This window comes from Dermacentor silvarum, unplaced genomic scaffold (genome assembly GCF_013339745.2).
Source record: "Dermacentor silvarum isolate Dsil-2018 unplaced genomic scaffold, BIME_Dsil_1.4 Seq114, whole genome shotgun sequence".
NCBI lineage: Eukaryota > Metazoa > Arthropoda > Arachnida > Ixodida > Ixodidae > Dermacentor > Dermacentor silvarum.
Genome location: NW_023605602.1, coordinates 29023 through 40001, shown reverse-complemented (window position 1 = coordinate 40001; position 10979 = coordinate 29023). Strand labels below are relative to the sequence as shown.

At 46.5% G+C, this 10979-nt stretch overlaps 2 protein-coding genes across 4 annotated transcripts; one reads left to right on the top strand and one right to left on the bottom strand.

Moving 5' to 3' along the window:
• Nucleotides 1-806: 806 nt before the first annotated feature.
• On the bottom strand, nt 807-2481 carry LOC119434510 (uncharacterized). Of its 3 annotated transcripts, none has more exons than XR_007464562.1 (2): nt 2250-2358; nt 807-1641 (listed from the first exon to the last, which is right to left on the bottom strand). XR_007464562.1 is itself a non-coding variant. In XM_037701659.2 (2 exons), exons 1-2 carry the CDS (start codon nt 2425-2427, stop codon nt 1298-1300), a joined length of 399 nt encoding a protein of 132 aa, XP_037557587.2. In that variant the 5' UTR covers nt 2428-2481; the 3' UTR covers nt 807-1297. The 3 variants fall into 3 exon arrangements, 2 of the variants coding, with proteins under 2 accessions (XP_037557587.2, XP_049515463.1); XM_037701659.2 differs by lacking the exon at nt 2250-2358 and adding an exon at nt 2373-2481; XM_049659506.1 differs by having other exon boundaries at nt 2231-2418.
• Nucleotides 2482-2739: 258 nt separating this feature from the next.
• LOC119434509 (uncharacterized) lies at nt 2740-10170 on the top strand. The gene is made up of 2 exons (XM_037701658.2): nt 2740-3668; nt 6383-10170. The coding sequence occupies exons 1-2, from the start codon at nt 3384-3386 to the stop codon at nt 7169-7171; spliced, it is 1074 nt and encodes a 357-aa protein (XP_037557586.1). The 5' UTR covers nt 2740-3383; the 3' UTR covers nt 7172-10170.
• The last annotated feature ends 809 nt before the right edge of the window (nt 10171-10979 follow it).

Here is a 10979-nt window from a genome sequence, read left to right as displayed (position 1 = left end):
TTCATATTAATCACTATGTTTTGTTTACTTCCAATGAACCACATTTGCTTTTGTACCACTCCCCTATATAATGCCTCTGGCCCTCAGGGTATTATAGATAAATAAAAATAAAATAAATCTCTGAGCCATAATGATTACAATTAAAAGTGTGACAATACAGACCAGGAGAGCAAAGGAGATGAGGACAGTGCCAACTTCCAACCGATTCATTTCTTTTGGAATTATGACGTATGCGCGCTTCATGCACAATGAAAAATAAATTAGCTGGAGGTGAGCACCACCCTCGTCTCTCTTTATTATCCAAGTTTGTTCTTCATAGCAGAAGTGACATGCAATGCAGAGGGCAAGGATGCAGACAAATTAGAATAGCTCTCAGTTGGGCGTGTTGGTAAACGTTCACGATGGAAAAAGCACTACTAAAAACGGAGACTTCTTGCTAAGTCTCCATATTTAGCAGTGCGTTTTTCACCATGAGACAAATTAGGTACACAAACAGCACCTGCACCAATAATTTTGATAATGCATTCGCTCAAAAAAGCACAACACTAATGAGAGAGAGACAAACAAGCAGGCACACAGGACAATGCGTGACTAGCAACACAGTCGCACTTTGTCCTATACACTTTTGCATCGGTCTCCATTATTTTGTGCTGTGCTTTAGAGTCGGCACATTTTCAAAATTTATTAGCGGCGTCACAAACGACCACTTCTGATCGCGATTGAGCCTGATCCAGATCGAAATTCTCAGCCGCGATTGGCTCCTTTGCACAGCTTGCGCAAAGAAGCCAATCAAGACCAAGAAATTCGATCTGGATCGGGCTTAATCGCGATCAAAAGTGCGCCGTGTGACAGCCGTATGACATGTAGACCGAGTAGCTCAATTTACCGCATGTCTATAAGTCAACAATGTTTTTGTCTGAGCTAGTTGGTTCATGGTTACTGTAGCATACACCCTGAAGTTAGTCTGTAAATTTAAACTGTGTCTGTATTTGTTTTCACCTGCATCTTTGTCTTTTGAGCAGCAAAAAAAAAAAAAAAAAAGAGAGAGAGAGAGAGAGAGAGAAATGTTTTTCATGCTGTACAGAGTCAAATAATGCCCGTTTCACATGGTGTGATTTTGTCTGGCAATTCGCACTTTTGAATTCGCGGACCCTTCGTGCGTGCGATTTTTCTATGTTCGGCATGCTGAACTTCTCAGCGAAAACGCAGATGCGGTAGATCCATGTGCGAATTTCGCATTTGCGGAAATCGCAGCTGCGAAAAACGCACTGCAAAATCGCACCATGTGGGCCGGGCTTTAACACGCACTAGCATACCTGCAGATGGCCGCGTAACCCCGGTTTTTGAGCATACGCCGCAGGTGCTTGACTGCGCGCGTCTGTTGGGCGCCGAGGTTGGCCGTTCGTACGCGGATGTTGAGCTGCCGCACCGACATGCTGACGAGCTCGCTTCTGGAGAGCCCCAAAGCTTGGCAAATGGCGAATGCGTCGCCCACAAGTGCGCAGCTTACGTCCTTCTGAGTCTGCGAACCATTCTGCGAACGCAGACCGACTTCGACCGACTGCTTTGGCTCTCTCTGACCGTCGCAGGCCGCGGCGACAGATGCGGCGTCGCTCGAACCGAACTTCTCGACCTCGGGATCTGCGTGAGAGAGTCAAGAAACTCAAGGGTGGCTCGTACTGTTACGTTGCGGTCGCCAAATTGATTAATTTTTTTTTTCAACGTGACGAACGATGCGGACAGAAGACAAATATGCTTTGTCATTAGCTCCCGTCGTCTGCACTGCTCGCCATTCTCCTAATGAATACGCAACTAGTCTGCATCTCAGAACTTGCGCGCATCGTTTTCTGACGTTCTTAAAGTGTTGTGTATCAGTGTCAAATTACTTTCGGAACGACCTTCTTATTGGCGTACCAGCAATTGGTCATTTAGGGTGAATTGAAAAGAAACAATCAGATCCAGTATGTTGTAAAAATAGCGGTGGTGACCGTCTGGTCGACAGAAACGGGGGTGTAAAATGAGGGTAGAAGCTGTCTGAAAACAAATATCAACAGTACTCCTGTCACTATAGGAAACACGTCAAGAACTTCAAAAACTTCACGCTAGCTATTGGAATTCCTATTAGACACCACGTTTAAGTGTCTTATACCAACGCCTTCCGGTTATAGACTTTCAGTGCGGCAGTAGACAACAGAAACCGAGGTGACATTCCGAAACCTAAACTACTCACCAGTTATAGGGTTCATGACACTTAATTGTCGTGCGGTTAGGTCAAGCCAATGGCGCTGACAAATATTCGAGAAGGACCGGCAAGCCCTCACGGTTTTGCTAAAGAGCGCCGTGTACCGCCACTGCACCTTTACTGCCTTTACCTTCTGCAAGTCCAAAGGAGGCGTTGGTAAGGCAGGTGTCAGCCGGTGTGACCATTGTGACGCTGACCAGAAGTTAACGAAGACTTGCAGTTACAGTCGCACTAGCCGCACGGGGCGCCACTTTCGCAGCCACTGTATAGGTAGTTTCGCTTAAAGCAACTTTTGAAGCTTCCGTACGCGTTCGCTAAAGCAATTATATACCATAACACGTGATTTGCTGCAAGTAGATAATGAGACAGTTTCGATTTCTTTATTTGTCAGATTTACGTTCTAATTTTTGTTGTTGTTATTTTTTCGTTCGCCCGCTCGTTGTGACACCAACTTTCCTGAAAAGAATACAAGTCTGGACTAAGGTTTATCGGGATCTTTTCAATGAAATGTGAAAACACTGGAGCAGACGCAGAGCTAGGAAGGCATTCGAACGATATTTGCTTAGCAGTTCCAACTACCATAGCAGTAAGACTCAAGGCTGTAGAGCAGCAATGTGCTATTATATTTCTGAAAGAACCAATAATATCACGAACCTGAGTCTTACAGCGCACAGACACGGATTATTCATGCAACGTACAACCATGTTTAAGACTCTGGTCTATGGTCATCATTAAGAACCGCGTAAGAATCCAGGACAGCAGTACCACTGTTAAAAAAAAAAAGGACATCGCAATCCCTTTTTATCTGTACCACCAAATTCACTTTGCGTTCGGGAGGGACTTCGCTGTGAAAACCGAAACCGAGACTGCAAAGCCGACGCAACGTACTGAGGGGGCGCCACATGATCATTTTCGACGCCATTTACAAAGTTGGTTTTAATTATTCTATGGGGAGCGCGTAATCTGGAAGCTCCGAAACTATGCGGCCGACGCACGTGTTGTTGTAAAGTGCGGTTGGAGCCTTCGGTTTATTTTCGCTATTGTCAGTCGTTCGCCATCTTGGACGTTCACCTACCAGTCAAGAGAGACTTCTGAAACGGTTCGCGATCAGTGAACGGTGCGGCCGTTCTCTTATCTGGATATGCCGGAGTATGCGTATCGCCTCTGTGGCTTCGCCAGCGGAGTCGATGGGAGATCTGTCAACTTCAAGGAACCCCTGCCCCACGCCCGTGTCTGCGGTTTGTGCGGCTTCGTGCCTATGAAACTAGCAGTGCTTCCTTGCCTTCACGTCTTGTGTAGTTCTTGCCTTGGAGGCTGTGCACAGGGCGATGGTGCTGCCTGCTGTCCCATGGACAAAACGACGTTCCAGGTGGAAAACGAAGTCCAGTGGGTGTCGCCCCCTCGCGCCTACTTCGAGAAACAGCGGGTAGGTGCGAATGCTCCAACACCGGTATCAGTTTCAGTCGTCTCCGACCTCGAATTCGCTTAGATTTGAAAACGCGAGTCAATCGCTACAAGGCCTCTTGTGACGACAGATAATTTTGCCTTGTCGTATGCGCGCTGCCGATCGCGACATATTAGGTTCATCTTAGATGTGACATATTAGATGTGGCATATTAGATGTGACATATTAGGCTCGACCAAAGTGCGTTGAACTGTGTTGGGTTCAGTCAAAGCTCACAGAATTGTGTCCTGCTGATGTGCAAGCGTAAAAAAGTTGTCGCAGTTTCACCTAAAAGGCGAAGCATCAATGGCGATAGCAAATTTGTAGAGAGCTATACGGAGTAATGATATTAGCCTTATCAGCTGTATAAACTTGGACATGCAGCAGCACCGGCCGCACGCAGAACTGTTGTCGACGCCGTCGGCGTTTTGTCCATGTTCGCTCAAAATGCGTGCGGTGTTGGTGACTGTTGCCGGAGCCTCTGATATAAATAGGCACTTGGTGCCGCAGCTAAACGTCGCCTCCCTTCCCTCCCCCCCTCCCCCACGGCCTCTCGCGCGTCGGAAGTAGGCGCGTTTGCTCTACATATATTGTGATTGTAAAGGAGGAAAGAGACGCCTACTTCTGCAGCCCTTAAGGGAGCACGGCGCAGAACGCGCGTTTGTTCTCCGCCGTGCGTTCACTCCCCGTGAAAGCGCGCGCCCCTCGCCCCCTTTCACTCGCACATACAGCGTTCGGCGCGCGGCGACGATTTCATCTCCATTGACGTCATACGGAACCTCACGGCGACGGCGACGCCGACGGCAGAAATCTGCTTTTGAGTGTCCATATAATTGCTATCGCAATAAAAATGTCGTAGGTGACATACAAAGGGCGTAGTAGCTACGCATTTTAGGAATTTCTTTGCCGACACACAGATTTTTAAAGGGCGCTCATTAATAGATAAATAAAAGAAAAAAAGAGTTCACAAACGTGGCGCCTCACTAGATGGTCTGTCATACTGCTACATCAAGCAGGAATTTTCTACTGGAGACAAAATAGACATTAAGCGGGTAGAAATAACCAAATGGAGGTTATCTGATTTGTGGCTAAACCACGGTGTAAGATATAAGCTCCAGTCTTCGCAAGTCTGCCAGAAATTCGTCCTCGCCCTTGTGTTCCTTCGCCGTCATGGAGATGAATGCGTCTCTAAACCGCAGCACCACCAAAACTTGCTCCTTGGTATCTTGCATACCGCGGCCCAATCCCTTGCTAAACAAGGTCTTTTCGAGGAAGTATGCCGTGATGGACTCTCCCCTGGGTGCCACAATGGCCCTATTCCCATTAAGTTAGCCAGCGAATGCTGCCTTCTGCAACTAGCAACAATAGACTCTCCATCGTTCTCCTCGACGTCAGCTGCTCTGGCATATTGCGTAGGCCTACAGTCAGTCATGGCTTTAAAAGCAAGGAGAGCTAGCGCAAAAAATGTCAAGTATTTTTAATGGAGTGCTCAGCCGAAGTGACACTGGGTATTTTGTTGATACCACAGAGCAATGCAGAGTGCGAGCGACAATTTAACATAGTGAAAAATAGGAGGACGCAGTGCTGCTCGTCCCATGTGTTGCTCGTCTAAGACGCTGGCAAATGTCAACCTCGCGAAATGTGAAAGAAATGGAATTTCTTACAATCAAGCATTATCGGAAGGATTTTTGAACACCCGCTGTAGTTGCTTAGTGGCTTTGGCATTGCGCTGCTAAGCACGAGTTTGTGGGATCAAATCTAGGCCGCGGCGGCCGCATTTCGTTGGCGGCGACGTGCAAAAAAGGCTGTGTGCCGTCCATTGGGTGCACGTTAAAGAACCCCAGGTGGTCTAAATTAATCTGGAGTTCCCCACTACGGCAGTACTCATAATCAGATGGTGGTTGTAAGACGTGAGAAAGTAAATAAATTTTAAAGAATTTTTGAAGGCAAAGTTAGCAACAACGACATGCTTGCAAAAGTCCTTGATGTTCACGTGGTCATTTGTATATCTGTAAATAAAATTGTTAAGAAGTTCTCCTGGCAGTACTTGAATATATCGACGTCGGGGGAGGAGGGGGGGGGTGCCTCCCCCCCCCCCCCGCCCCGATCGGAAGATCTGGATTTAGTTTCTCTGAACTTGGCAGGTATGCCTTTATGTGTCCGCTCCCCTCTAAGGGTAGCATTTTGAGCCAATCGAGAGGTCACGTAGCAGCCCATTGGGCCAATCGGAGATAACAAGATGGTTAGTTCGACATGGCCAGATTAGAGCAACCCTGCGACTTCATACAAATACAAAATTATGCCAAAATATAGAACACTTTTTTTTTTCACTTCCGCTGTCGCCAATTCGTATAATATCGATATAATTTCCTCTTGTACGTACGCTTTAGTGCGATGCATAGACCACCTTTGGCGACTGAGTAAGTAGCAGCGCGACATTGTGCAGTCAAGTTACTAGTAATCGAGAAATGCATTCATTGTAATTTCTTCGCATTTCACCTATCTACGATTGTACTCTCTTGATTCGTCTTTCCCAAGAATTAACGTAGATCTGCTAAAGTTGTGTTAACGGGTTCAGTGCTCATGTGTGTGTCTTATTATTTCATCCTTGTCTACTTTCATGATATTTGTCCAGTATATATGATCTGCAAACGACCCTCGCCCCCTCCCTTTATTTCTCATTTCCCCCGCTATAGGTGAGCTGTTGGAATGCTAGCAATGGCTGCGACTTCGAAGGTCCCGTTGGAGAACTGCTGGATCACTTCGAGAACCACTGCTCCTTCCACGCCACCACGTGCCCCCGCTGCCAGGAAAACGTAACGCGCGGCAACCTGCCGAGTCACTACACCGCCGGATGCGCCGCCGCGCCGCGCATAGATGGCAGAGGCGACGCGGCAGTCATGATGCACACGAATGAGCTGCCGAGCCTCAACGCAGCTCTATGCTCGTACCACGACTTGCTGACGTCCATACAGAGCCAGATGAACGAGCTGACGGAGCTGGTCACCGGCATCAGCGCCGCAATTGTGGAGCGGGAACTAGAGCTTCGTCCCGACGCCACCACCAGACGAGGAGCGCAACCAGGCGCAGATCTAGACACCATCCTGATGCCGTTTGCACAAACTAGCGCTGCAATAACTGAGCGTTTCGACAATATGAACCGCTCTCTGCCTCTGGAAGATAACTTCGGCGTCTTCAGTGGCGAGACACTTGGTGGTGGCGCTACCAGGGCCACAGAGCGGGAAATAATGCAATCATCCTCGAACGACAAGGACTGGGGCTGGTGGTGGAATGCTAATAATGCAATCATCCCTGAACGAGCTGGACCGAGGGTGGCGGAACGACCGGGACAGGGGGTGGAGCACTGGGACGGAGCGGGGGTGAGGGGCCGAGGACTCCGGGAATTCCGAGTTACTGACCGACGATCGGGCTGGGACCACACATACGGTCCCAGCCCGCTCACTGGGACGTGGGCGCAATGCTAGAGGCACAGAATAATAAGAATTAAAAAAAAGATTTAGAGAAGGGAAGCTGTACCTTGCATGATACAGCTTGCACAAGTTGGTTCAACGTTAGCAATGATAAAGCAGCACGAAAGGCATAGACCAAAAAAATAGATACACGCACAAGTACTGTGTGTTTACATCTTCCTTCGTTCGCGTCTTTCGCGTTGGTTGGATATTTCTAAAGTTCATTAGAAATTACCGTAGCGTGCATTTTTGTGGCCTCAATCACTAGCCATTCCACTGGCTCCATTCTACACTTCCATACCTCACTATTAAAGCACCTGCCAAGGCATTTCCTGCAGTAAAAATGGTTCATCCCACCCCAGAGTCTGCAACGTTGCTTATAGATGAGGATGGCGATATGGACTTGTTGGTTAGTCATCATGCAACGGTATCTGGTATGGTGCAGCAGAACACATACAAGAAACGACAGACGGACACAAGCATTATGTTCGTTTGTCTCTGTTCTTCTTGTGCCCGTGTTTTGCTGTGCTATACCAGATACCATTCTATGTTGCTTGTAGAGCCCTGTGTTGGAATAGTGTCGCATCTATTCGCGACAATTTTGCTGTTAAAAGAAAGAAACTGTGGTACTTAGGCAAGTCATGGGGATGCAACGATTTTATGAAGTTATAACTGTTAGCCAGTATATCGCCATGAAAGTATGGGTACCATAATGTCTTCATATCAGCAGAAGTCTAGTTAAATGTAAATGCTTGTTTAGAAATACGTCTACTTAAAATGTGTTATTTTTTTTTCTTCATCTAGTGTTTCATGTTAGAGCTTTTTTGTGTGCACATGTGATTCGAACCAAGATATAGTTGGAAGACAGCATTGCCTACAGCAAGTAGTTTCTCCTGCATGCTTCTGCACTGCCTCTTGTTAATGCACAAAATCAGTACCACCTCTCCTTGACGCCTATGGTGTTGAAAGTCTTAACTGCGACTAATAATCTGAGTGGTGTCACACAGCAAGTGCCGGCAGATAAAAATTGCTTGTGAGGCACTAATACATGTGTTGGCAAGTGTTGGGGGCTTTGCATTTGATGCCTTAAAATGTTCCTATAGCAGATGGCGACTAACAATGAAACTGAAATTCACTGTCTTACTGGTCATGGCACCTAATTTACTGTGCAGTTCAGTGTAGTTTTATAAGCTGTCTTGAATACATGTTTTTTTTTTTCTTGAGCAATTTGTTAATTCCCATGAAATTTTGTCAGTAGTTCTCAGTATCTATTTTCTGTATGAAGGATTACTAATGTTATCTGCTGAGTGATAACAGTTCATCTGTTGTGTTTTGAGCCTTTACTAGTGTTTTTGTTTTATTTTATTATTTAAAATTCCCAAGAAACATGGTAGGGCATTGTTATCACATGCAATATGAAAGCATACTATACACCAGCCATTAAGCTAAGTCTGGGTAACTAGACGTTCAGAGACCTTCAGAAGCAGCCTCAAGCAGCAACGAGTTAATCTCAGTTATGGGCAATAACGCTTGATAAGCTTAACTAGGCACGCAAGTATGTGCTACCTCTAGGTAAAGTGATTGGCCCCACAAGAGCCCTGAAAGTTAAATAACCCGTAATTTCATGCACTCTATTTTGTCCCCTGCATGTGCACTTTGTGACAATAGCAAACACAGGTGCAATTTTCATGCTTCATTTGCAAACTCTGTGCTATTTTAAATGCACATTGCTCCCACAATAATAAACTTAAGTGTGCACAACTCACAACTACTCGCAAGCCTGTTTTTCCGCTGTGCACTATATGTTGCTCACAAAAGCTGACCTTTTTCAGTTAAATCTGAATTTCAGAAAAAGTTAGGCACACCTTTCCAGTTATATTTCGAATTGAATATTCCGAACACTATATAGAAACAAGTGCTTCTAGCTCAACTATCAACACTTGACTGGCATGAGAGACAATGCACCCACGAGGTGGATGTGACGCATCTTTAAATTAAAAGCAAACATTGGAGCCTTGGGGTCGCAGCTGGAGTACAGATGGTGGCCCTCCAGTGATTGTTGAGCTTCTTTTCCATGCTTGTAGTCTGTAGCCTTACATTGACGATGGCTTCCTAAACTTGTGCCCAAAAGGGAAGCAAAGAAATGCAGAAAACATATTCAAAGGTAAATAACGCTAGCATAGAACACAATAAGCAAAGTGATTAGAATATCGACAGCCAAGTGTGAAATGCATGAAAAAGTACCTTGTTTGGGTTCATGCACTTGTTGCGGCAGTTTTACTAAAGAATTCTTTCTTGCTGATGTCAAAGTTGACAAAGGGGTTAGCGGCTTTCGCATCGCGAGAAATGGCCGAAAAGTCCATTTTTTTGTAAATCACATTTTCAGTTTAACTATTTTTCTATCCGATTCCGAAATATCACAGACTCGTCGCAAGGCGCATTTCTCAGACTTCAAATTTGGTGCTTCAGCTATCTCCACCATACAGATACGAGCGCACAAAAGGCAAATGATTATTTCATAATTTCATCATCATATCCTTAGCAGTGAGCTCATTCTCGCACATACTCAGCTGTCATCTCGAGTTGATCACCATCATAAAGTAAGAGGCACTTTTTGTCACACAAACAGGTTTTTATATTAATTTATTCCACATACAACGAACGACTGGAACCACCTTCCTGATGCTATTGTATAAATCGAAGACAGTGCACCTTTCCGCCGAACCTTGTTTGCTTTTTTTCAACTGTGATCGTGCACGTGGCCACATGTGATGTATTTGTGCATGCGCTGTCGCGCCGTATTTTGCTTTTGTCCAGTTCAAGTGTCACTGGGTTTATATAATTTTAATGTCATAGTATTCTTGTTATTTGAGTGCTTAATGATTACGTTCGCTGCACATGTCGCTTACATCATATAAATTTGTTGTAATCATTGTTGTTGTTTTTCGCATGTATCCCACTCTCCTCTATAATGCCTTGGCACTTGAGGGAATTCGAAATAAATAAAAAGTTGATTCCAGAGTCTCCGATTAGCCTTGCTCGCCACGTGACTCCAGCGCGGTTTGCCATTGGTCCGGCGCTCGCATGTAGGAGTGTCATCTTCTCTTTGCACATCGCGGGTTCTTGACGTCTCGACACTCGTCGAGATCGCGGTGGTGTCGAAACAGGTGTGACGCGGATATCGCAGTAGCGTGGCAGATCCCTCCTTTCGTGGACGTGTCGTAGCCGCGATTAATAAGCATGGCGAGCCTCATCGGCGACGCGGACTTCGCAACCAAGCCTCGCTCTGGAATCCTCGGACACGGGGCTAATCTCTATCGAGTCGGTGTTTCAGACGGGATCCTCGGACCCGGGGCTAATCATTTCGTGCATCGGCACCTCGGCCTGCACGACTGAGCACATCGAGCGTCAACTCCGCAGCCATAGGCGTATCTACCGGGGGGGGGGGGGGGGGGGGGGTAGTTACCCTTTCCCACTCCCCTCCGCTTTGGAAAGTGGGCGCTTTCGGCTGCACGCTGGTAAATCCAACAAAACAACAGCTGATGCAAAATTTTCTTTCTGAATGCATTAACCAGCAGTGTCTTTCGTGCCTTGCCATGGAGAGCTGTAGCAGACAATGAATGGGGTGCACCATGCATACACGCTGGGATTGAGGAGAAGGCTGGCGCTGGGCAGTTCCCAGCATTACAAGAAGTAGCTTATTGATTAGAACATGCAGAGAGGTTGGCCGTAAAATGGAGTATCTGGCCGGCTACTCTACGTAAGGGAAGTGGACGAGGGGAAGAAAGAGGGTCACAATGGGGGATGATGGCAGAAAGGAGGT